The sequence below is a fragment of the Microtus ochrogaster genome, chromosome 19 (assembly GCF_000317375.1).
Source record: "Microtus ochrogaster isolate Prairie Vole_2 chromosome 19, MicOch1.0, whole genome shotgun sequence".
Lineage (NCBI taxonomy): Eukaryota > Metazoa > Chordata > Mammalia > Rodentia > Cricetidae > Microtus > Microtus ochrogaster.
In genome coordinates this window covers 41,105,760-41,132,986 of record NC_022021.1, presented here as the reverse complement: position 1 = coordinate 41,132,986, position 27,227 = coordinate 41,105,760, and the positions used below count along the sequence as shown (strand labels likewise).

General features: G+C 43.6%; 1 protein-coding gene across 1 annotated transcript in view; it reads left to right on the top strand.

Annotated features, from left to right (window-relative positions):
* Positions 1–18,883, top strand: part of Basp1 (brain abundant membrane attached signal protein 1) — a 47,297-nt gene extending 28,414 nt beyond the window's left edge. The window contains exon 2 of the mRNA XM_005356654.2: positions 17,277–18,883. Coding sequence (XP_005356711.1) covers positions 17,286–17,963 — 678 coding nt within the window. The 5' untranslated portion in view covers positions 17,277–17,285 and the 3' untranslated portion in view covers positions 17,964–18,883. The remainder of the gene's footprint in view (positions 1–17,276) is intronic.
* Positions 18,884–27,227: the final 8,344 nt, after the last annotated feature.

Sequence of the window (27,227 nt, the reverse complement as noted above, 5' to 3'; positions counted from 1 at the left end):
GAGAGAGAGAGAGAGAGAGAGAGAGAGAGAGAGAGAGAGAGAGCGAGCAAGAGAGCGCCATGGAGTGTTATTTAGCCACAAACAGCAATTTATGTTATTGTGGGGAAATGGACGGAGCTTGAGATTTGCCACGTGAAGAGGGCAGATCTTTAGTGCCCATCAGTGCTTGGTATCTTTATTCCAGTAGCTATCACATAGTACAGCCTGTTTCAGTTGGCGCCAAAGGAAGTAACAGTCTGGCCCTGATCACTATCTCTGGAGTTGTTCCTTGGTTTAGGCATGGTTGGGGTAATTTCAGTTCACCTCCTGCTTCTCCTTGGTTCAGGCAACTGACTGAAGATGTTGCTTTGGTTCCCCCTTGCTTTGTGTGATAATTCTAGGCAGCAATGTTTTGAAATCTATTTCCCAAACATGTAACCCGTTTGAACCTTCGAGTGGATTGTCTGGAGGAAAGGGAAGGAAGTCAGCTCGTGACACACGCAGTAGGTCTTCAGTCAAATTTTGTTCCTATCCTTTTACCCAAAATGGTGTCTCTGTTGTCCTCACATGTAACAAAGCCAAACAAAATTCTGCATTTATTATACTGGTGTTTTTGATCCATGGGATTTCTTAAGTAAGTAGCTCGGTTGTGTTGTGGGGAGATTTTGTGTCTGCCTCTATGGGTATGTGAGGGATAGGTCCTGGGATTTTGGGTCCCTTGTCTTTTGTTAACGACACAGTAAAATCATCTACCACTTAATACTATAGAGCTTCACTAGAGTATCCGTTTTAAGACAGACCTGGGAGTTATAGATTAGTTCTCCTTCTCATGCTTGTATATATGCTTCCCTTCCTATCTGCAAAGTGTGTGAAATTTCTGGTCCCTGTGTGTCAGCTTGTGGCTGCTCTTGTGTTGAATCTCTTGCCTTTCATTGGCTTCTCTGGGCCAATCAAGAAATGTAATTTGAAACCCACCACTCATGGCAGTGCAGTAAGGTAGGGAGTTGGGAAGGGGCAAGAATGGGTGTTTGTCACAGCCACATGCACGGGACATGGTTGAGTGCTTAGGAGAGGGCACCTAGTTTCTTCACCCATAAGAGAGAATCTGTGCCTGATCAATGAATCTGGAGATGCACTGTTACTGGCATTGGAGACTCAATTATTGCCCCTTTGTCTGCATGCTTGCCACACCACCTCATTGTACCCTGTTTCTTAGCAGCTCCATGGTCCTTGTCTTAGTTACTGAACCAAGTTTGAAGAATGAAGAAAGCTTCACTATGTAGTTTTCTATTCTAGTTCTTGCAAAATAAATCAACTTTCTGCTATAGTTGATTTGTTAAAATTGTTTAAGTTGCCTTCTCTGACTTTGATCCTTAGGCTGACCTTTGTTGCGTTACCTTTGACCCTTTCAGGAAGCAGAGTGTGCCTGTGATACTGGAAGAGAATGTCTAGGAGTGGTCAGGGTTGATCTTGCTTTTCAGTGGGCCGCCGAGGTGTAGCCAAGTCAAGATGTGAGGTGTAGGGGAGTCACGATGTGGGGTGTAGGGGAGTCAAGATGTGACATGTAGGGGAGTCAAGATGTTTGTATTGTTTCACAAACAAGTCTGTAGGTGGATTTGAGTCTGTAAGACATTCTCATTAGACACACTTATTATTATCACACCTTTTTTTTTTTAATGAACACCAATGTGTAGAACTAAGAGATGCAATTGTAGACATTTATATCACAATTGCAGTGACCAACCCTGGGAAGTTACAAGTAGCCTGTTCAACCTGAGCAGTTAGTACCAGGGCTGTGTTGAGGTACAGTCCTTAGTCCAACAGATATTTAAGATTTTAAAATTTAAAAGCCCCATGTCATGAACAAAATTAGTTGGTTTTCTGTGGAGAGTAACCGGGTACTATTGAAGGTCTTGAACAACCAGGGAATCCGTGTTCAGTGGTGCTTAGGATCCAGGGAGCTGAAATGCCATTGTGGCAAAATGTGGCCTCCAAGCTCAGTTTCTTGACTTGCTTTCTGTAAACTTATAAGGAAAAATGGTGATGTCTGACTTTTGTCCTGATTTTGTGTTAAGATTGACGACAGGTTTCAGTCAGCTCTTTTCAGACACGTTACAGCCTTGGATGGAAAACAAAACATAGTTCAATTTCAAAACTGCTCCTGAACCTCAAACAGTTGAATTGAGCAAGAGAGAATATGGTGTTTAGTTACATGCTTTTCGTCACAGCCAACGTAAGTAAGGAAGATGGAAGTAGCTTGGAAAACATTCTGCCTTCTGAGCGTACATTAAATCAAATTCTTCTTGCTTACTGCTTGGGGGTGTTTTCCTAAATGCTGGACCCAGCCAATTGGTACTCCGGGTTTTATTCGAACTCTACTGGTGAGAACTGTCCGTTTTCATCATTGGAAGATTTATTTACACGACCTGCTCTTAGAATCACTGAGTACACAGCAGACTGTGCATTTTTTGCAGTGTCTAACCTAGAATCGTAATGTTAAGGAAGGTGATTATTTTATTATAATTGAATCAATGCTCTCTTGTTTCTCAGTCGTGAATGCAGTAACTGTCAGATTGCTATTTCCTTTTGGCTGTTCAGGGGAACTTGAATTTCAGTTTGACTGTGTTACTTGTAAATACAACAGAGGCTTTGTTTCAGGTGGAGGGATGAAAACAAAAATGGACTGGAGACCTACTGTGTGTCACGAGGAGCTGGAGCCGATTTCACTTCCTTCCCCACCGATAGTGCATTTGATACTATAATGACCTGCTGACCCCCTCCCTTCCCCCGCCATGCCCCTTCTTCAGGCTAGCTTGGCTTTGTGGAGACTTGACTTCCCTACCCAGGTCACATAGCTCAGCCAGGTTGGCTGACCTCATACCCCACATTTTTTTTTTTTTTTTTTTTTGTATACTGGGTCAGAGTTCATGTCATTAAAGTTCTACTTGAACCAAAAGAGAAAAACCTGTTTTCTGCAACACGAACTCTAATTACATAAAGTGGATGCTTCTGAGAACAGTATTGTTTCATAGTGTAGGCTGCAAATCTCGAACAACAATCAAAGCCTTGGCTTTATGTAAGAAGGGATCAGTTCAAAACCAAATAGCACCTGTCCTGAGTTTGCCACGATTAAGGAGGAAGCGGTTGGGGTGACAAGAGCCTGCCTAAGTCCTGGGACATAGAGGCAGGGGTTTCTTTGCGTTGGTCAGCCAAGGTTGCTTGGCCTTGTTCTCTCTAGCTAACCTATGGCACTAACTGAAGGGGTAGGCAAGGGACAAGCAGGGGTGAGCAGAGGATGGCTGAGGGACTGGCTGGTGGGGAAGCTTTGGACTGTGGAATATGTTGTAGTAAATGTAGTAAATGTGTAGTAGCTCTGCCTGCAAAGAGAATTCAAAGGTAGAGTATCTTAAGAGCTGATATCTCACTGGGGCTAATACCACCACGTTCTATGCACCCTCATCATTTCTGGGTTAGACCAGGCTAGGTTGCCTGGGTTTCTTTTTATCCTTATATACTTTTAATTTTCTTTGTAGTGACCAGCGATCTTACTGGTTTTCTTTTTGTGCTCCAGGGTATATACAGGTGATGAAAAAGTTCTAGGTCTCTTCCACTTCATGTCTAGGCTTCTCAGTGTGTGCCCGTGACCATGTGCTAGGCTTTTATGTGGTATACCAATGAATAAACAGATTCTTAGGATTTGGTCTAGGCCCTCCACTTAATCTCCTGACATGTCCCTGTGACCCCACCATCTCTCTGTTTTCACTAGCTCTTCAGCGATTGTGGCATACGCCCATCTTACTATTGTTGGACCCATTGAGTTGAGGTGATGGGTAAGGAAGGGACTGCTCTAAAGTGTATTGAAATCTGGTTATTCCTGTTAGAACCCATTCCCACGCATCCACCCAGAAAGCAGCGCTAAGTGTCAGCCATGTGCTGTGCTCTGGGTGGAAGGATCTTCGCCAGGATTCCCTGGGTGAGAAGCCTTAGCCGTATTTCTGTTGAAATCTCACAGCACACGGGAACATTTCTCCCTTGAATGGTTTCACATTAGGTAGCTTGGGAGCTCAGATTTGAAGAAGCTGAAAGTGTGGAGGAGAGTATGAGTTACCGAGGGAGAAATGCGGGGGAGACTCTTCAACCATCGGGAAGAACCCGAAGATCAGTGCCTTCGGAGGGTGCACGGTGTTGTCTGGGCTCAGCTTTGCGGTTTCCTAGACGTGGGCCTGGCTCACACTGTTTGCCTGAGGACTTTTCATTCCTTTATTAACTTTGAAAACGTTGGTTGAGCCCCTCTTGGTGTCAAGCAAGACACCAAGGAAAAGCGCATTCTTTGTTTAGCTAGTTAAGGAGAGGTATAAAGAAGTCTAGATTGCTTTTCTGTGCCAGTGATTAAAATTAGGAAGGTGGAGTTAAGACTGGACATACTATACTTGTTGATCTGGAAGAGAAAAGATACATTGAAATGTCAATGTACAGCAGGTTTAAGCAGTCATAGAATGTGTGACTCATCTGCTTATATTTGGGGGCAGGAGCGACTGGAAATAAGTTGCAGCTATTTCTGGTGTTGGTGAACCTTTCTTCTTTGTCAGGCGTCTAAAAATGAGAGAATCTGCTATGGCTCCGAGCCCATCATGTCCTGTCTAGCCCACTAACAAGTGAGAGAAACTGTCGTGGCTCCAAGCTCATCATGTCCTGTCTAGCCCACTAATAAGCAGCAGAAAATATCTCAGGAGCTATTAGTTATTTCCTCCCCTCCTTTATTTTGGATTCTGTTTGAGAGTTCGAAATTAGTTGTGGTAATACGACCTACTGCTTTCCTGAGCCTCTGGGAGGGAAGTGTGGCTTGGAAATGATCTCAGCAGCCTGCATTTCCTGAGGTGGCTGCTTGTGGTTCATTTGCCGTATTGACTGGACACACAGGAGAATCACAGAGAACCCTGTGTGAGGGAGGATGCAGTAGCCTGGGGCTTTTGAAAGGATCACCCCGTTAAGTGCAAATGAATAACATCGTGAAGCCTCGGTGGACTCTAAAAGCATAGTCCACGGCGGATGGAGATGCATAATACATGAGTTCCGGGAGGGCTGGCCGCCTGAAGCAGGATGTATTGAGAGGGCCTCTGTTACAATGGCCGCCGCCAGTCAACCTTTGCCTTCGAAGAGAAACCTCACCTGCCAGTGTCATGGCAGCGCCACAATAATCAGCTCAGACTGTTACGGTGAGAAACGTGTAGGGTCAGCTAGAGGAGGAACAGCTTGAGAACTGACCTGCCTAATGTACACACTTTTTTTCCACTTAAAGTGGGAAAATCATGACAATATGGCTTGTAGGATGTCTATTCTCATTGTTAACTGTGCTGTGGGTTGTGGTGACAGAGTTTGCTGCCGTGGATGTTGCCTGGGACATGTTTTATTTAATGGAATGGAAATCTCAATGGTAGCTTAGCATGCTTTTTTTTCTACTGCGACATGAAAGATGGGTTTACATAATTCAGTGGGTAAACTAAATCATTGTGTTGGTTCTTTTCATCTCACAGTTTTATAGCCAGAGTTTCATGTTTCTGTGTGCAGTGAGTTTATGGTATTTATCAAGCTCCCATTGAAGAGTAACTACCATAAAACAAACACAAAACAAAACCTTTGCTCTATATACATCAGATGTATTTGAGCAAATATTGGAGAAAAGCTTTAGGTCATTACTCAGGTCTATTTGATTGCTAAAACAACAATACTTCAACACAATATAACAGAACACAAAAAGATTAGACAACCACATGATGAATGAGTAAAGATGAATAGTTTATCTAGACCAAAACCAGGTTTTGTAATAAAGGAGAGTAAAGGGGTCACATGAGCCAGGACCCTTTGGGTACTGGTTGACAATCTACACTTGAGTTCTTGCTTAGTGCCTAAGAAGCCCATGGAACCAGGCAGAATGCTGTGAGTCTGTTTACCGTGTCAAGACCATCCCATGTCTAATGGTCACTAGGCCAATTGTGTGGTCTTTCAGCTGGAGAAATGCCTGCTCCTTTGAATGGGGTTGAGTGAGACAACAACCATTGGGTTTGGATTTACGTCACTTTCCTTTTCCTTTCTAAATAGCAACCGTCTCTTTTTAACGTGCATATTTTCGGCATGCATCGCTGAGTCTTCTGTCTTCCTCCATCAATACCGGTTCATCTTTTCACTTTAGTTCCTTTGTTGTTGTGTAATCCCACATTCCCGTATGTATTTCCATTCCTTCCAAATCCCTATTGCAAAAGAGAAGCCAGCCTTGCTGATTCTCCGGATTCCTGGAGTCACTCCGCCCAGACCTTCCTCAAAAGTCAAGCATCTTTCCCAAGTAGCGAGGTCATGGAGGTGTCAGTAGTCCACAGCTCTCTGACCTGGCCAAATTTCTTCATCTGTTCTTGTCTCTCTTAAGTAACATATGACTTCACAGAGACACTTCCTAAAACCCTATCCATGATACTTGAGACGTGTTTTTGTTGTTGTTGTTTTGTTTTTCTAATTTTCTATCTGTTCCCGGAGTTGGCTGTTCTGTGTTCTGTTTTTCCCCGAGGCAACCTGTGCCTTTCTAGTCCAGCGTCCTCTAGTCCTCTACTCGCAGTAAGAGTGCCCTTGCCGACTTCATGAATGTCAAAGGGTTTTTCAGGTCATCTTAAATGTACACTTCCTGTTTGTTCCCAGGGACACTGACACTTTGCATTTTCTCGTGGTTTTCCACTGGAGAGCTTATCTATCCTCCAAGGCTACTTGCCCTATGCTTAAGGAACAGTGCTATCTTTCCAGGCTGCTGTTCCTTTGGCTAAGGAACTTCACTGAGCTAGATTGCAGCTCCACAAACCATTTGCTCTTTGCTGGCCGAGGGTGAGGTATTTACTACCTATAATTCTCAATTTCCTTATTTTTGTATGGTAAGACTAGTAATAATTTCTTCCTGATAGGACAGTTTATATATTGGTATATAAAAAAATCAGTCATTAAAACACCTTAGGGAAACACCTTAGGGAGAATAATTCATATATATGTAAGTAATTTTGATGTTTCTCCTTAATCAATAAACTTTCCCTGCTCCTCTGGCCTCGTTTTTTACTCTCATGGTATTTATGCACTTTGTCTGCATATATCTGCATATGTCCCATCAGGTGTTAGACTCTTATGGTTAAATAAAGCTCCTTTCCCAGTCTGATTAACATATTTTTCATCATGCTATTTTCTCCAGGTTTCCCTGCATGCTGGACTTTTCCCCCCTTTTTTTCTGTTAGAGACCCCAGGTGCCCTGGGTATGCTTCTGTAGGCTCTGTAGGACTGGCCTGGGATGGGTGAGGGACGACCGGGAGGACACTTAAGCTCTGTTCTTCTGTGTGCTCAAGAGACTTTCTGTATTCTTGCACTTTGCAGGGCATTTATAGGAAAAATTCATCTTGGTCTTCTGCTTGGAAAGAGTGGGTTATAGAAGGATGAGTATCTGCATGTGGGGGTACATTTTTCCTTCCTTCCTTCCTTCCTTTCTTCCTTCCTTCCTTCCTTCCTTCCTTCCTTCCTTCTCTCTCTCTCTTTCTTTTTTCTTTCCAATAATGCCTCCCAATATCTTTCATAACACTGGGAACATTTTACTGTGACAAGGGAATTGTCTTCAAAACGCTTTCTCTCAGTTTTTACGGATGGCATTTCAAAGGTTTGCCTTGGGAACTTTGGCTGGGTTGACAACTCTTAATACGGTTCCCTTTCCCTGGAGAACACTGCCATCCCCGAATGGTGGTGATGTTAGAGTTGCTGAATAGAAGCGTTGACTGAAGCAGCCGGTGGCAAACACTCAATCTAATAAGGGAGATTCTCACCGGCATTGGAGAAACTTGACAGCAGATCGTTGTGATGGACACGTCCTGGTAAGGAAACCCAAAACACACAGGCTACATTACCTTCACCTCAGTTCCCACTTCTAGAATAAACATTTTGACCATTTAAAATATAGGAACCAGTCATTTGTTCAAACTAGAAATCGGTGGGCCTGACAAACTCTCTTAGACCCTTTCTTCTATTTATATTTACTAAAAACTCTTCTTGCTTCTTCAGTCTCTGTTAATTCTTTCTCTAAGGTAAGGGGAGTGCAGTGATGGTGGCGGTGGTGTGGTGGTTTATGGTGTTTGTAAGGGAGAAATCTTTGCTGTGTGGCCTAGACTGTCCTTGAACTTTCAATCCTCCTTAGTCCACCGTACCAGCCTTGTAATTCTAGGTACTCCTATATCACCACACCCAGTAATAGCTAGATTTGACGAACGGCTTAGATTCTTTCATCCTGAGTAATTACAAGTCCAAACCTGTCTAGTGATAAATATGTCAGCAGATGCAATTCATGAGCCAATCGTAGCTTTATATTTGTTTCAAAAAAGTCAGTTGATGGTTGCCTGGTATCTAAAGCTGCTGACCTGTGCAGAACTGTGTTAACAGAGTGACGATTGCTTTTCCAAGGATGTAGTTTATGTGTTGTAGCCATGTACCAAACTTTGTCAGGAACGGAGGGTTGGGTCCTAGCATCCTTCCAAGGCATAGATATTTTCTTCTGATTATGAGACAGAAACACAATCAGAGGATTACTTCTTGTGTGTCCTGAGTGATGAATTGAAATAGCACTCTAGTCTCTGAACAGACTGTTGGATATTCATGTTGGGTTTTACTGCTGATATGCAGTTGTCTGCATAATAATGCTTGCTATCATAGTTAAGAACTCTCTTCTGCTGATTCTAGATGAAATGGCCAATTGATCCAAATTTGCATTTTCAAAATAGGAATTTTGCAGTGTTTGGCAGATTTTTATGTAAGAAATGCTTAGATGTTATTAGTGCAAAGAAAGAAGACACAGATACTGTGAAATAGTAGATATATTAGCTTTTTGGACCACACGGAGGAGTTCGATGTCATTTTCTTGTCTTCTTTCCATTAATGTGTGCTGGTTGATTCATGCCAGTAAGTTTTATTGAGTTACAAAGCTGTGCTCATTGGTGGAGTAGTATTATATAGAACTTTTGCCAATGAGAAACGGAATTGGGTATATCATGGAGAATGTTAGTTAATGCCCTGGATTTGTGTCCTTATGCAATTATGCTTTTTCTGAAGGGGGCAGTGCTCTGAGTAGGGGTTCTGCTCTTTACTCATTCAGAGAACTGTGTAGCCTAAGTCTTGGTAGTAGGACCAAGGAAGTTCTGCTAACGTGAAAAGTGGGTGATCGCAAATCATGCTCATCTGCATGCCATGCATGTGAGACGCATGCTTCACAAATCACGCATCTGCATCCAAACTTCAGAACCCAGATTGGGAAAAACGCCTACATGGAAGTGCCTTAGTTTTACGTGCTGCCAAGTTGAGGGCCACTGGAGTAACCCAAGTCAGTCCAGCTTGGTCACACATCACTATTCAGACCTGCCTCAAAGGGCTGAAGGCTCGTTGCAATGAATAAAACCCGTTTCTCCTGCTCACTGCTTGGCTTTTTTCAGAGTTCCCCCCTTCTCCTTCATCTACATGCAGGCACACCACTGAATATGTTTAATTCAACAGACAGAGAAACAAACCAGTAACAAAGCTTACATTTTATCAGGCGACCATATGAACAATTTCCACTTGGCCTTGCTTGTGGATCAAATACTGTTCTAGTACATGGGCTATGACTTCTCCCCATCTATATGACTCCAGTATAACATTCTGATTTCTTTAAAGCATGGCGTGTGTGTGTGTGTGTGTGTGTGTGCTTATACACACGCGGTACATACACACAATCGTATGCAGGTATACATGCCTCTTTTCATACAAAGAGACGAGATGAAGCTATCACTGCTCCCTCCCTCTCCATCTTACTCCCTGGAGACACAGTCAGCCTTGGAACTTGGCAAAAAGTCAGCTATCCCCCGAATCCTGTTTCTCACCCTGCCCTTATGGGGAGCTGGACCACGGTCACGTGTATAATCAGTCTCAGCTCTTTAGGTGGGTACTGGGGATGTGAACTTAGGTCCTCATGCTTGTTCAGCAAGTGCACTTACCTGCTGAGCTCTGCAGAGCTCTTGTGCAATTCTTTTGACTAAAGCCAAAAGGGTGTGCAGGTGCTAGGGCTGACCATGCATTTTAGCTAGTTATTACTGGCAGGGGTTGAGGAACCCCATTATTGCCAGGTATAGTCTTCTGGAAAGGATACAAACACTGTTTTTTTTTTACCTTCCAAATTAGGTCAGAGAGTGTGTCCAATTACCAAAGCAATGCGTCAATGCCCAGGTTCACTAGAACAGAAGACAAAGCCGTGGTGGCTCTCCCGATTCATTACACCTTTGCACTGACTTCTGTTAAAAGTGGCGCCAAGCCTCCAGCCCTCTTCTGCTGCATGCTCTTGCTCCACAGTCCTCTAAAGGTGTCTTTAGGATAAGAACATGCAAGACTCCAGTACCTGTAAGGCAGACGTACAGGAGAGAATTGGGTGTGAAGTAAAAGATAGGATCTGGAGAAGTAGACACTTGGCATCTCTCAAAACGAGCAGCTTTTCCCCTCTCCACTCTTCTGATGGCTTCTTCTCACTTGCTGATTTTTTATGGGAGAATAAAGGCTCTGTGCTTCAGGTCCCCGTGGCTTTGCCTTGCTCTTCTCAAAGCAGGGCCTGTCGCTTTAGAAGCCACAATTGGTCTGCAAGATCCTCAGCTTATATTCCAAACAAAATCTTACAAAATGTCTTCCCTTAAAAAACTATTTAATTTTTTTTTTTGTCTTATATACTGTCTTCTCTATCCCAGGCTGGCCACGAATGTTCCACTACATCCTGAGTGCTGGGATTGTAGGTATGGATACCACACACAGGGTGGTGTCCTTAATCCTGCAAGACTAAGGGCCTCCTGTAGAGATTAAGCAATCTCTACCACTTGAGCCGCATTCTCTGCCATAAAATGTTGCCCTTTTATGACTTTATCGAAATGGTAATGTGTCTTTGTTTTATTTTATGGAGCTTTTCCATTTTAGCCTTTGAGTTGGAGGAAAAAAAAATCAATGGATAAGAATTTCTTAGATAATTTCATTATTCCTGAGTCTATTAGAGAGCCCCTGGGTATTTAGAAATGAATTGAATATTTTTCCCTTAGAAAGTAATTCCCTGGGCTTCTTAGCTCAATTAAAATCAAAACAGAAAATGTTTTCTTCCAAGGTGAGAGGCATTAGCTTGAGAGAATACTGGTTGTGTGCTAAGCCCTTAGGTCTGCAGAGGGAAGGAGAGGGAAAAATTTGACCTTGGCAAAATTTTGGCCTTTATTTATGCTGTAATATCTTAACATTTATTTCTTTGGAGGGAGTTTTTTTTTTTTCTATTCTCTTCACAGAATTCAGTATGCTATTATTCCCTGCTCCCCCCCTCCCCCCCCAAGGGAAGATCAACCTGCTTTTATATGAGATCATCCCCCATTTTTCTCTATTTCATGTTCCTGGTACAAAGGAGTCTGTGGTCAGGAACGGAAGAGCCGTCAGACGCGTTGAGGAAGCTCTACTTCTGAGATGATTCTCCTCAGCCCCAGCAAATGCGTGTGAACAAGTTTTGTAGTTCATACGCCGTGCACCTATACATGGGTGAGCTTTCAGAGCTGACGTCCTGTAAAGCAGCCCAGCCCTGCTTCAGAAATCGCAAGGGCTCTATTTGCATGGGTCACGGGTTCCCGGGGCTCTGCAGACAATGTCTTCTCTATGGACTATTCTGGAAGGTGTGGTGGAGGAAGTGCCGGTGGAAGGATAGTTCCTACATTCACAAGCGTGGACTTGTGTCTTACAAGTGTATTTTACATGCAGGAAACAGATTTCGTAGTTCCTCTTAGCTTGTTGCAAATGGACCTAAGATGGTTCTCATCAGATGCAGAGTGGGTAAAGGAAATTGTTTTAATTTAGCTCTCTAGGTTCTATACTTGCTTTGCATTTCTTTGTTTCTATTAGGTTGGCAGTTACTGCCTCTTTCTTTTTTGAGAGAGAGAGGTAGATGGCTATATTACAGAAATCAGGACCCAAAGCTTCAGCCTACTTACCTTTTCCTAAGCTGAGTGACACGTTAATTTTGGGGTTGTGCTATCCATCCTTCTGCTTAAGCTGGTTTTGAAGGCTGTGATGTCATGGCACAGAAAGGACACGTTCTTGGCACACCCTTCTCCTGGCAGACAGAGGGTGACTCCTGCTGAGCAGGACCACCGGTGGTGGTAACGACACACTAAAAGCAGTGAAAGGGAAGTCACTGTCCTTTCTAAATTACCAGGACACTGTCGGTCGCGCCATGCCAGGGAAGCTAATGACACCCGAGTTTTCTGACAGCCATGACTCCTTCTATGGAATGTATTCAGCGTGAACTTGCACTCTGGCTCATTTGCGAGCTGACACACTACGAAAACATCTCCTAAATGTAATCGCGATCCCTAAAAAATTCTATTATTTGGTAAATATTTGGTAAAGATCATGTTTCATAAAGCTTTATTTTACCTGTTTTTGATAGTCTCAGATTACTGTTTTCTTATTTCTAGTTTTTAACAAGTGTCATAAATATTGACACAGTACATCTTAGTTTAATTGGCTGCACTGATAGATGGGTTGCTTTAAGATTGAAAAATGTGAGCTCAGGAATGTTCCAGATGAGCTGATTTTTGTCTGCACCCAAATCATCCTGTAGTTGGTGAGAACTAGGGTGGTTTTATGGACTTCTGTCATAATGGCACAGAGCTGACTAGGGCCTGCTGTGTCCTAGGGATTATATACAAAATAAGCACAAACTTATGTAATGTGAACAGCTAAGGGATATATATATATATATATACATATATATATATATGTATATATATATATATATATATATATATTCCTATTCTCTGACAGGCTTCCTGGAGAGAAAGCAATAAGCACCAAACATTTCAGACCATCTCTGTAAGAGAGCCTTGATTATAAGTTCTGAATTATTTGTCACCTTTAATCTCTCAGAGTTTCAAATAAACATAAAAGATAATTATTTATGCACATATTTGAATTTTGTATAGCTGTGAAATATCCAAATTTAAACGCTCAGGATCAAGAACCAATGTATCATTAAGGTTAGCTGTAGTACCCATTTAAAAAAAATCACATTTCTGCCCCCTTTGAAATTGAAATTAGTTATAAATAATTTCCCCCCCTATAAGATATACCTGTTAATGCCTAGAATCCTAGTACTTGGTTTAGAGGAAATCCTCAAGCATAGTTTTATTGTTTTTTTTTTTCTTTCTTTTTTTGGGGGGTGGGATATTTATTACTTTTTCCGGTTGCTTTTAGGGCAACAAAAATCACTATAGCTGATCTATCTGACTGGAAAGACATTTCTTTATGCACCTTCTTGGGTGTGAAGTTAAAGAAACATGGTTTTAGATATGTCGCAAAGAGGGCTGGAAAGGTCACTCACTGAGTCAGCAGCTAGGACCTGAGTTCCATCTCAAAAGCGAGGTAAAAAAGCCAGGCGTAGTGGTGGGTGTCTATAATTCCAGCACTGGGGAGATAGGAGGATCCTGGACCTCAGTGGGCAAGTTCCAGGCCTGTGGGAGACCATTTCAAGAGAATCAAAGTGACAGTGCCTGAGGAATAATTGTCAAGGTTGTTGTCTGGTTACTTTTCTATTGCTGTGATAAGACACTATGACCAACACAGCTTATAAAAAAAAAGCATTTAATTTGGAGCTTGTGGTTCCAGAGGGTTAGAGGTCATCATGGCAGGGAGCATGGCGGCAGGCAGACAGACAGGCAGCAGACAGACAGGCAGACAGCAGACAGTCAGGCAGACTGGCAGGACACTGGACCAGTAGCTGGGAGTTTACATCTTGATCCATCATTCCCAGATACTGTTGAAAAGTATTGTAATCACAATGTTCCTAGTGAATGACTCTAAAACTCACATATGAAGAACCTATTTCAGCTCTTCTGCTCACGTGTGTAAGTGCAGAATTCTCTGGGAATGTAAGATGAAGCACTGGGGAGAAGAACCAAGATTTCGACAGACACTGTACTGTTGTCTTACTTTAAATACCCATGAAATTGACCTTTATTACTTTACAGCAAATAAAGAGACAACAAGGTTCATTAACTTGCTCAAAGGATTCACCCAGGTGTCCTTTGAAGGTAGGATGCACGGATCAGCCTTGGCCCTAGTGTCCAGATGCTCTGTGAAGTAATTCTTGCCTCTTGCCCACTGGTTTTTTTTTTTATTTTATTTTTTATTATCAGAGTGCACCCAGCATTCTTTCTCTCTCTGCTATTAAAAAAAAAATGTGGTTTTCAAACTGTGATTCTGTAGTTTTGGCTCTTGTGGCAGAGAATGTTCTTGCCCTTTTACAAGAAGATGTAGAAGGTCTGTGGAGGTGTCATGGCTGAGATGGACTCTAGCGTTTGTCCTCCTGTGAACTCACAGAACTCCAGTGCATGCATCAGCATTTGCCCGTTTTCTCAGCGTCGCTCACTGCTGGTGGACATCCTGACTGTGAGGAGATACAGAGGCGAGCTTGCTGCTTCGGATGCCGTCTTAGGTTAGGCTTAAGTAACTTCCAAGACCCCTTACTTATTGACCCAAGATACCTGTTTCTCCGCACACCCGACCTTTCCATGTGTGCATGTGTATGGTGTGTATGCAAACGTGTGTGTGCAAATGTTTGCTTGTTTGTGCAAAGGCCTAAGGTTGGTGTCCAGAGTCTTTCTGCGTAGCCATACTCTCCACTTTATTCCTTGAGCCAAGTTCTCTCAGTGGCACCCAGAGCTAGTTGATAAGGCCAGTCTAGCTATCTTTCTCAAGGCATCCACTAGAATTACAGGTACTTAGTGAATTGTGGGTCCAAATTCCAGTATCTATAAGCACCTTCAAGCTGCCAAGTCAGCTATCCAGCCCTATAGCTATCTTGATCTTTTTTTTTAAGCCCAAGTGTTCCAATTCTAGACTAAATCATTTCTTTCAAAAATAGAAGTCATAGAAAGGAGAGGACTCATTCAACTCCATCCCCACGCTCCTTGCTTGGGGATGTCTTAAGGATCTAATAAAAGAGCTTCACCAGCAAAGGAGAAGGAGGACGAGAGGCTTAGGGGAGAGAGTACCTAGGAAGTGTCTTCTGTAACTGGTATCCTTTCCCATTGGTGAGCTCTGGGCCATTCTGGGAGGTCCTGCCTCGGAATCCAGGAAAGCAACATTCCTGGGTTTAGTGCTCTGCTGCCAGATCAGCTTCTTAGTGGGCAGAGTTCCCCCATCACCTGCCAGGCGGTGCTTCTCGCACCAACACATTCCTGTTGGCTCTGACCTTTGTTTTATCGCATGGCTCCATGAACTCAGCTCGTCAGAATTTCCCTTTCGGTAAAACGAGGACACCAGTGGCACGCCATTGTATGATGCTCCTGAGAAGGTGAAACATGTAGGCAAATTGTGTAGGGTTAGAACTGTTACCGCAGCCTTCGGTTTTAATTTGTAACTTTAATTGACCCCTCTGGGTGCTGGGCAGGTGTTCACACATATTCTTGTGGGAAATAACCAGACAACTGCTTTCCGGGGATTCTAGCGCAGTTCATAGGCCCCCTCTTGGAACTCGGCTGTGTTTTGCACAGGTCAATCTGCTGAAAGCACTGGGTGTTTTTGTTTAAAAAAAAAAAAGTCAACATTATTGAGACACTGTCTCTTACAACTCGTGTTTGTTCGATTTCTACCAAGAAAAGAGTCACAGCTGGGCTTAAGACAAAGAATAGAAAGTGGCTTTAATTGTACTTCGGAAAACCAATTTTAGTATCGTAGATTTTAGGTTTGTAAAACAACAGGGCATTAAACGTCTGGGGATTGCTATATAGAATTTCATACTGTGGGGGTCAGAATCCAGAGCTCCACGCTTTGTTCAGAGTGAGACTTGGTTTGCTCTTTGTTTCATAGGCTGTAATCCCTAGGTTGGTGTATGGGTTTCTGTCAGACAACTGGGAGAAAAATCTAAAGGCAGAACCGTGAGGTGTTCTGTTCCCCGACTCTGCCTAATGCGTCCAAATGTAACTTGAGGTCTAGGAGCTGAAGTCGCGTGTAATATCAACAACTGGGGTTGTGTCTAAGAATTTGATGAAGGTGTTATAAATTACAATTTAACTTACTACTCAAGTTTATGTTTTCACTTATTGCTTAGTGGTAAAATATTTTTCATTGTGGTTTCACCACATATGTTTACTACAACATTTGGTACAACAGAAACATTAAGTAAAATGGGACTGGTTGCTTGAAGTGGGTTAGGACTCCAAGCCATTCCTTTCCCGTTTAAGAAACATAGCAGAAATTCCTGGATGACACAATAAAGACCTTTCTTGAAAATGGGAAGAATAGTTTAGTCATCTTTGTGTTTGTTTCTTTTTTTTTCCTCTCCTGTCTCCTCCGACTCTTAAAACCAACCCAGACAAGAAATTAGCATAGCATGGTGAGACACATTTTGACTGAATTATGGTACTCTATCCGACACCCGACTGTCAAGAAATGTGGGTGACTCCATTATTACGAATCCTGATCACAGGAGGTGTGTTGAAGGGAAAGCTCGTTTTCTTCTGCTCGGAATGGGTGATAGTAAGGGTGAGGGGGAGCTGGGTGAACAGAGCTCAGGGCCCCGCCAGGAGTAAGCAGAACCGCGTGAGCTCACCAAGGGTTTGGACTGGGTACTGTGCTTCTCCTCTGCCTTGTGGGGTCCAACAGGGGCAGTGGAATGTTAGCGTTGAAAAGCTTTGCCATCTTTCACGAACGAAAAACAAATACGATTTCTCAAGAAAGCAGCATCTCAGTGATTTCTCACAGGCAGATGATGCCACAAAAACGTGCTTCCGGAAGCAGTAGGTGAGAGTTGTGTGATGGACCGCCATGCAGCTTCTTCAGAAAGTTGTTTGTAAATTATGAGGATTTTTTTTTTTAAACTAGCTGTATTTTAGTTCTAAAATGGCTATCTCTGCCATTTTGTGTCGCCGTCTTCAATCCTGAATGTTTAAGACAAGGAGACGAATAGGAAGCCAATACCATGCTACCTGGACTCCCTTTGGGCAGCTGGGCCCACTCATCGGTCTTTGGGTTAAGAGTCCTTCCACTTGCTGGCTTCTTAGCAGAGGCTTTCTTTGTTCTTTGTTACTTCTAATTGTGGTCGGGTGCTTGTGATATCCAGGCTGCTTGGTGGCCCCTGGGCAATCAATCACCTGAGGTCCTTAACTCCTTACTCTGCAGGAGGCCTCCTGCACGTTTGCCTGCCTGACCGTAACGCCCCCTTTGTCTCCCCTTGTGCTTCCTTGCAGAACTCCAAGATGGGAGGCAAGCTGAGCAAGAAGAAGAAGGGCTACAATGTGAACGACGAGAAAGCCAAGGACAAAGACAAGAAGGCTGAAGGCGCCGGCACCGAGGAGGAGGGGACCGCGAAGGAGAGCGAGCCCCAGGCGGCCGCCGACGCCGCCGAGGTCAAAGAGAGCGCGGAGGAGAAGCCCAAGGACGCGGCGGACGGCGAGGCCAAGGCGGAGGAGAAGGAGGGCGACAAGGCGGCGGCGGCCAAGGAGGAGGCGCCCAAGGCCGAGCCCGAGAAGAGCGAGGGCGCCGCGGAGGAGCAGCAGCCCGAGCCCGCGCCGGCGCCCGAGCAGGAGGCGGCCGCGCCCGGGCCCGCTGCGGGCGGCGAGGTCCCCAAGGCCGGCGACACCGCGGGCGCGGAGAGCACGGGCGCGGCCGAGGAGGAGGGCGAGGCCAAAAAGACTGAGGCTCCCGCCGGCGGCCCCGAGGCGAAAAGCGACGCGGCCCCGGCTTCAGACTCTAAACCTAGCAGCGCCGACGGCGCGCCCTCGTCCAAGGAGACGGCCGCGGCCTCGGAGGCGCCCAGTTCCACGGCCAAGGCCACTGCGCCCGCCGCGCCCCCAGCCGCCACCACCGAGCCGCAGGCCGAGGCCCCCGCCGCCCCCGCCGCCAGCTCTGAGCAAAGCGTGGCCGTCAAAGAGTAACCGGGACAGCCTAGCCAGAACCGACGACGCCACTTGCAAACGACCTGTCTCACGCTCTCTCTGTCTCTCACTCTGTCCTCTCTCTGTCTCTCTATCCTATACTAACTTGTTTCAAATTGGAAGTAAGGATATGTATTGCCCAAGGGATTAAAAAGAAAAAGAGAAAAGGAAAAAAAAAAAAAAGAGGATGTGTCCCATCAGGGGAGGGAGGGGGTGGGGAGAATCCAAATAGTATTTTTGTGGGGAAATATCTAATATACCTTCAGTCAACTTGACCAGTCAGTCCTGGATTTTAGAGATCATTGTCTGAAAGTACATCATTTGTACCTGAACCGCTGTCCCCTGGCGCACCACCCCGAAAGCCCCAGCATCTTTCCTGCGCTGCGGTTGGGGGAGGAAAGCGTTTGATTCTGCCCACAGGGCCAGTGCCAAGGCAATCAGATCTTTATGAAAGCAGTATTTTCTGTGTTTTAATTTACAGCCTTTCTTATTTTGGTATTTTTTTTTTTAACGTTGTGGATGAATGCCACCTTTCAGACGGAGCCCACTTAGCTTGTCCATATATATCTCGATGCCAAGCCTCCATTCTTCCTCTCCAGATATTTTTGGGAGTAACAAACATTCTCTCATCATACTTAGCCTACCTAGATTTCTCATGACGAGTTAATGCATGTCCGTGGTTGGGTGCACCTGTAGTTCTGTTTATTGGTCAGTGGAAATGAAAAATAAAAATAAAAAAAGTCTGCCTTCATTGCAGTTCCAGTTTTCTCCCATCTGTGTCTCAGACACCAACACAACACCCATTGGAAAATGGAAAATAAAAAAAAAACAAAAAATAAAAAAAATGTACAATGGATGCATTGAAATTATATGTAATTGTATAAATGGTGCAACAGTAATAAAGTTAAACAATTAAAAAGTAGTAAAGGCTGTTGGCTTTCTTTGCCTTTGCTTGTCTGTAGTGGGTGTTTCTCTTTCTTGCGAATGATGGAATGAAGGTATGGAGCGGGATCCCAAAGTCTTCTTGACCGTTATCTTTAAAACCCACACAGAGCAGCACCAACAGTAGAGTCAATGTCAGTTCAGTCATCCTGTGAGATGAACAGGAAAAAGTTCTATGGGTTTACACCCAACGATAGCATGGGTGTAATTATTAATACTTTAAAAGCGCGAATATTTTGATTAAAACATTAAAAGACAATAAAGAGCTGTATATTGAAGACAGGGAAGAATAGCACGATCTTATAGAGACTTCCTATGTGTCTAAGTTGTGAAGTCATGGGCCAGCATCTATGCCGGCACCCTCCAGGTGAACTGAGACCAGGAAAGCCATGAAGGTGGTGGAAAAATAAGAGAAAGCTGCATTCCCTTCTGCTATTAGGGCTTCCACTTTCTCCAGACCGCAGTTGCTTTGGTTTCAAGGGACCATAAACCTTGTGACCTCTAAGACAAGAACCCTGTGATAACTGAACTATGTAAAAGTTTGTGCACATGCCAGAGAACCGTGTATTACCATGGGCAGACATACTAGCCTGTCACACCCCCCCCATGACTCCATTACTGGGATAGTGACCATCTGTGTGCTCAGGGTCCCCCTGTGGTGTGTGTGGAAAAGAGGCTGGAGGGTGGTGGCTTCTGTGCACACATCAGTTTCTTACACATCAGTGTAAGAAAAGGAGTGATTGTCAGATCGCTGAGAGTAATTTGGGTGTTTTCCAATCGGATACTAGACCCGACTTTTTAAAAAAAGAAACCTCAGGACTGCAAAGTTTTCTCAAACTTGAATCAGAGAAATGCCCAGGAAAATAAGTAACAGTTTCATATTTAGAGTGTTGCTTGGAGAGTTTCCTGTAGAATCCGTGGAGACCATGAAACATGTATGACGCTGTGGGTCTGAATCAGCCTGGCTCCATTCTTGTGGGCTACACAAAGAGGAAAGAGCCCCTCCCCAGATATTCTCTGCGTATCTGGAATCAGTACCACACCCGAAGAAGCAGACATGGTGGCATTGCACTCGTTAGTGTCTTTTGGAGTTCAGGCCATGGTCATGATCATGTCTAGCTCTTGAGGTTCTTGTTTTCACAATGAAATAAATTTGAACTCTTAATGCACAAAAGCACAGCACACACGAACTATGTAAAATATTAATTAACAGCTAACTCTTTTAGGGAAGAAACATGGAAGGGGACTGTCCAGGGCATTACCAGTCATCCTAGAATATATTAAATCAGGTAGGGGCAGGGTTCTGGTATTAGGGAGGAGACAGATTCAACAGCTGTGGAAGACATTTGTAAAATTGCAGACTATCTTTAAAATGAAAAAGAAGACTTATTTTTGAAAAACAATTATCAATGGCTGCAAAGTGGTTAGATGACCTTAATTTATCACAATAAAACATGCTTGGTGGAAGTAATATTTGATAGATATACTTTCTCCTACCATTTTAATGAAAATGTTTACACGCTTTTGGGTGAGAACAATCAACTTGGGCTCTCAGGGTAGCGTTTATCATTCTAAGTTCCTGGATGGGATAAGGGAAATAAGTAGACACAGTTCAGTTTATGTGTCGAGTTGAAGAATATGCTATGAAGTAATTCAAATCTGAGCTATATCTATTCACTAAATTTCTGTTATTTTGTATATGATACCTAATTTTTATCATTCTTTAAAAACCTTTGAAACTGTTGTATCCAGCAGAAAACCTAGACCATGGGAATGCCTGGCTCAGTTAGGAAGGGAACGGTGTTGGGTACTCATATTAAATTGGGACTATCCTCGGCCATTCCCTCCTTAATCATATAAAGTAAAGGCACATCAGTGCACACGTCAGTTAAACACATCCCAACTGCCTGTGAACTTCACATATTTGCTTCATTAACTTGGGCATCACAATCTTTTCTGAAGAATGAGTGGCTCTAGGGCGCACATTCCTTGAGTGCTTGTGTGTATCTTGTACTAGGGGAATGAATAGGAACCAACATGAATGTTCCCCAGGTTGCTGGGTTTGTTCTTTCTCTTTGGTGGTCCTACCCTGAATGGTGGTCACTACCTCTTTGTTGCAGAGAGATGCAGGCCCATAAGACGTGGGTTGTCCGTGCGTCCTGGGATGGTCCGATGTCACCTCAAGCCTGGAGGGGATCACTCATAAGCAACTTCCAGCTAGTGAAGAAGGGGGAACTTGGGAAACAGGCAGGAGCATCCTTCAGTGTCTTGGAACCTCTTTTGCTTACTAGAGTCAAGACCCAGGTTGGGTGGACCATAAGGGCATACTTATCAACTAACACCATAATCTGGACATTATTTGGCTGCCAATGTTAGGCAAGCTATTAGGTTCTAGATGCCCAGATACCTGAGTCTGCTTTCATCAAGCACCCTGGAACTTTAATCTTCACGAAGTGAAATACCATAGCACACTGGAACATGGGTTTCTTACTGAGACAGACAACATGGCAACTTTAGTTCATAAATAAAATTGGCCCTGAATGGAACATCAGATTTTTATCGTTCTTTTTTTAAATATCAAAGTTTGATACACAGCAAATTACAGCTATTTCATTTCTTGGGAGAAAGATCTGTTTAGACAACTGACTAAACTTTTAATTTTAGTTGTTACACAGTCTCTTAGGACCAGTGAGATCCATCGCCATTGTTTAACTCAGTTGAGCCTTTCAACGATAACATTGCAGATGTATTTTACTTGAGATTTATTTTAACTAATTTGCACAATACTGAAAACTGGATTATCAGGGAATAATCTTAAATTTGTACCACCACCGCCGCCACCACCACCACCACCACCACCATCATCATTATCATCCAGAAGCTGTCCTGGAACTCATTGCGTAGCCCAGGCTAACCTCAAACTCACAGAAATCTGCCTGCCCCTGCTTCCCAAATGCTGGGACTAAAGACATGTGCTACCAAGCCCACTGGCAGGAACTTTGCAAAAAAGAGCTATGGTTTTGCTTCATTTGAAACTGGCAGTATTTATTTTTTCTGCCAAGCAGTTGATATTTAAACAGGATGGCTTTTTAACCAGGGTGTCATTCTTTCAAAAACCAATGGAAAAGTGAAAAGGGTAACATAGGCTTTCATGAGACTTTGGTGTGTCATTCATTTTGAAATAAGCCGTTCTTCATCATGAGATTATATGCTTTCTGATCACCATGACAACATTTTCAATGGCAGATGAAGTCCCAGCACCTGGAGGCTGGCTGGTTAATGCGTTCCTCCTCATTCTTAGTCTTCACGTTAAGAGCGGTCTCCACTGTGGAGCCTTATGGTTCCTTTCACATCTGTATTCAAGGAGATTCCTAGAGAGAATTAGGTTGGAAAAGACCACAGTCTTGAAAAAAATTCTAGGGCAATAGTATTCATGAAAACAAAACAAGAAAAGAGAATACATCTTTGTATCTTACCTACCCCCAACTTTCATTTTTTTTTCTGAAATACAAACATGACATTGGTTTTTTTTTATTTGTCTTTTGTTAGAAAGTAATTTTATATACCTCCCTCCCTGCCACCCCAGGTTCTCCTCTGGATTTGGGAAATTTACTTTTAATGTTACATATAAACCAGCTGGCATCAGCTGGCACATCTTTCTCTTTGACTTCCTTCTGGTCAATGTGTTACAATGCCAAGGGATGAGGGGCAGATTCACCTGGGAGTCATTTAAGAGGACACTCACTCTTGCTCTCTCTCCTTCATCCAGTTCTGCCTGAATTCACACTGTCCAAAAGAGATTAAAACCTTTCCAAGAAAATGTGACCTCTCACGAAAACAAAACAATAAAATGTATTGTTTCACTGATTGCCAACTAGAGTTTTATAAAAACAAAAAATTTTTAGTTCAAGTTTCCCTGTACATAGAAAAACTAAAGCTTTAAACCGGTTTATTTTATTTACTCAATTTTTACTCAATGATGTGGATAAGGAAAAAGTCCAAGCACTAGAAAGAATGGCTGTGTATTGGCCCCTGCACAGTCCTTTTGCCTTTTAAGCTGTGAGTTTATTCAAATAGGAAATGTCTGAATAGGCACCGAAGACTCCTGGCTGGTAATGGAATGATGAAACCTTGACATGGTGTAGTTAAGAGTCACATGACATGAAATCCAGCTACATAATAACACTGTTACTCAAAGAAGTGGGAAAAGGCACCTGTTTTGCCTTGAGGAAAATACGTTGCCTTGTGACACACTTTTGTTAACCAGGGGAGTTGGGGTGGGGGTGGAGGTGAAAAGAGAAAAAGAAAGAAGAAATTCCTAAGCCTTCACTCCGAAGAGAAAGCAGTCCTATTAATGGAACAGAAAGACTATGCATGTTTCACTATTTCACTGACAGAAACTGCCCAGTTTTTGAGTTTTGCTAAGAAAAAGGGATGGCATGTCTCATTACGAGAGCTATTTGCACAGGTTTGGGAAATTTGACTTGACAGGTGAACCCCATTAAAAGAAACGAGTCTACGGTTCCATAGCAGCGCCGAGCAATCTCTGTCCTACCCAGCTTCAGCACAGACGGCCCAGAATAGAGCTTGCTCTCAGCCGGAACCACCCACTTCAGCTCTGAAGTCTGACTAGTATGCAAATTCCCCAGAGGGTATTTAAAAAATTTTTTAAAGCTAAGAATAATAGAGACTGTATTTTGCTTGCTATCTTTTTGGCTGCCTTCTCTTTCAGGAGCTGAAATTGCCTTGGCATTCAGAGCAAATTCTAGCTTTTCAAAATAAACACACACACACACACACACACACACAGAGAGAGAGAGAGAGAGAGAGAGAGAGAGAGAGAGAGGGAGGGAGGGAGGGAGGGAGGGAGGAACACAACAGTATCACAGTAAGATGAACCACTACAACTCACAGAAAGAGAGTTACTTATGTTTCTGAGGCTAGTCAGAACATTGTAACAATTTTGTCTTTTGCTTATTGTTTTCTCCACATTTCATCACAGGTTCTACTTGTTGGTTAATCATTTCCCATTTGCTCCCTGTTTGTCTGCTTCCCTCCCACTGATTCACACAGGGCTAAATGCCTATGTTAGATTAGAGCTATAAAAGCTGTAAGCATCTTAAACGCACCATTCTTTTGAGGCTATTTATTTTTATTTCATCTGCATCACTGCTTTGTGCATGTGCACTACAGGTGTGCTTGGTGCCCGTGGCGGCCAGAAGAGGTACTGGATATCTTGGAACTGGAGTTGTGAACTGCCATACGGTCGCATGGAAATTGAGCCTAGGTTATCTGTGAAAGCAGCAAGTACTCTTAACCACATCGCCATCTCTCCAGCCCCAGATGCATCATCTTAAATACAACTCAAGTGTGCCTCCCCCGGCTCTGCAGAGCCCTTACACTTCATTTGTTCCGGAAGGACAAATGTAAGTTCCTTGATACTTGCCTGTGCTTTGCGTATTTTCCTTTTCCTACCTGCATTCATCCCTAGGAATAACCAAAAGTATAAAAGAAGGTGTAGTCACAACGTAAGGTAATTCAAAACGGTCCCCACATGGGATGCTTTTCACAAAGAACCTAGATGGTTCTACCACAAGCTGTTTCCAGAAGGAAGAGAAGTGGTTTTTAAATGCCATTCCGATTGATTATAAAAGAATCTTTGTCTGACTGGACTTAGAGGCTTACACTTCTAATCCCAGAATTTGGGAGGCAGGATCTGCCAGGTCAGCCAGGTTACAGAGTAAATTCCAGGCCGGGAGAACACTGCGAGACCCTGGAAAAAAAAAATCCCTGACATATTAAAACAACAACAACAACAAAAAAATGCCATCCAGTTCCTGAACTGTAACCCCAATTCTGCAGTTCTTGTGGAAGATAAGGAGTGGGCTTGAAACTTGATAAAAGCCTTTGGGGTCAGCAGGGGTATCATGATGTAATAAGATGTGGAAACTGTCTGATTGGTGTGTTGGTCTATGATTTTAAGAAACTTTTTAAATGAGATGCACATCATCAGAAAAAGTAGAAAAATATTAACATAGTTGCTGGGGATATTTTTAATAAGGCCTGGCCCTCCCTATTTATGGGCTCAGTATCTGCACATTCAACTACCCATGGACTGAAAATATATTTTAAAAATTTCATCTGTACAGAATATGCAGACTGTTTTCTTGCCTCTGCTACCTAACAACTGTTTATATGCATGAGATTTCTGAGTTAAAAGTCATCTAGTAAGGATGCGGCATGCATCACAGGAGATGCACGCTGGTTGTGTAGAAATATTATGCCGTGTTACACAAGGGGCTTCACTATCCAGGCATTTTGGCATCCATGGTGATCCTGGAGCAAATCCCCTAAGAATTTGGGAGCTGTTCTACAGGAAGCTTTGCTTTCTTTAAAAAGCTGAAACCAGGGCTGATAAGATGGCTTAGCGAGCAAAGGCACTTGCTGCCGAGCCTGATGACCTCAGTTTGAACCCTGGCATCATACAGTGAGTCCAGAGAACCATCCTGGGAGCTGTTCTCTCATCTCCCTAAGCGAGCCCTGGCGCGTGCTCCCACACACAAGCAAGAAACACAGGCGGATGGACGAATACATACAATATTAAATATCAATTTAAAAGTGCACAGGAAGCTGCGTCCAGTCCACATCCTTTATAAAGGAACATTGAATAGGAAGATAATTACTTAATGCTTCCTTGAAGATATAGTAAAAAAGACCATGGGATCAACATCAAAGTTATTAAAGAGGACAAAAAACTTTGTGGGGGAAGTTAAAATAAGCACACTATCTAGAGAGATCATTGTTTTAGGGGATGTGAAAGTTCAAGACGCTTTTCTCAAGAATCTCTAATCACCTTACTGAAGTATTTGGGACATAGCCCAGAGAATAACAAGTTGCCTTTGCAAGTGTTGTGGGGATGAGGTCGTTGGGATTCTAGGCTTAACTTCTGAGTTGGCTTTGTGGCCAGCGAGCAGGTTTGATTCTCTGGGCCTCCTGCTTGCTTGGAGGACGAAGCTGCCCAAAGGGCTTGTGGAGTGCTTAGAAGATGCTGCTTAAGATACTGCAGCCTCTCGGCATCCCTTACAGGCACGCACCACCATCACCTGGGCTTGCTTCTGGCGCATGTGAACAATGGAGGCGGTGGCAATTCTCCTCATTTCCCCCAACCTGACTTTAAGGAAGAGACTCTCTTACAAGCGAAAAAAAATCTCATTTTGTAGATGAACGTCGGCTTGCTGTTCGTTCCTTTTCTATGCGTAACCTTTGGATGTGCCAGTTCTCCTAACACGTTCTCGATTGCTTCACTCGTCTACCCCCCACCCCCCCAAAGCGGGGAGAACTCCAGTTGCTGTCTGCCAGTAACAGGCAGTCATTATATCACTTCCGCTCCGAAGGCCTACTGAGCATGGGAAGAGTCCAAGACGTAACTCACCTCAAATCCCCCACGGGGATGACTTACAAGTCTCTTAAAGGTAAGATACCCAAAAGTGAGCTACTAATTGCCCCACATTTTCCTTTCCAGCCTCCTGAGGCCTAAAACTGATGCCTTCATTCTGCAGATAGGCCATCGAAATCACCCTCTCTACCCCCGTTTTCTCAAGCTTAATAGCCCGCATGTCGGCACCATTAGCTGTGACCACTAGAACCCGAGTGCAGGTTCTTCTTTCACCCATCTGTAGCGTCCTTGCAACCTCTAGGCTTAATGGCTCCCAGGTACTCCCATACTAAAAAGGATTTATTTTTTAGAAACTTCAGGATGTTGAGAGAGGAGCGCTAACCAGACCAGGAGCTCTTCTGAGTTTGACAACTTGAGTGACTGTCCAAGTCTCCTAGCCAATGGGCGGGTCCTGCCCTCGGGTTCTCCATGAGGCCTCCCTCTTACCTCTTCCTCTGTCTGATGTCATTTGGCCTCCCAATGCCTGTGGCTGCTGGCTGCGGTCGACAGTGGACCGCCTTCGTCCTTTGCTCTAGTCATCTGTCTGGAGCTTTCCACGACCCTTACTTCCTCCAGGATCTTACTCTCCTGCAAATGAGGCCATTATTCCTGGCCATGTCTTTTTAGACTGTCACCCACCGTCCTAACTCTTTGTACAGACACACCGTGATCTTCTCTTCTAGTTTCTAGCATTAGTTAGCACTAATGCTAACCACTAAGCTCTGATGGTGCCCTTTTCTGAAATAGTGTGTTTATTTGGTGTTTCCTTCCAGAGGGCTATAGGATCTATAGAGCACAAACCTTTGTCTTTTTGGCTTAATGGTATACACCAGTGTAAAGCACACAGGAGGTCTTCTTGGCAGGAATGAATAAATCAATGGGTGGAG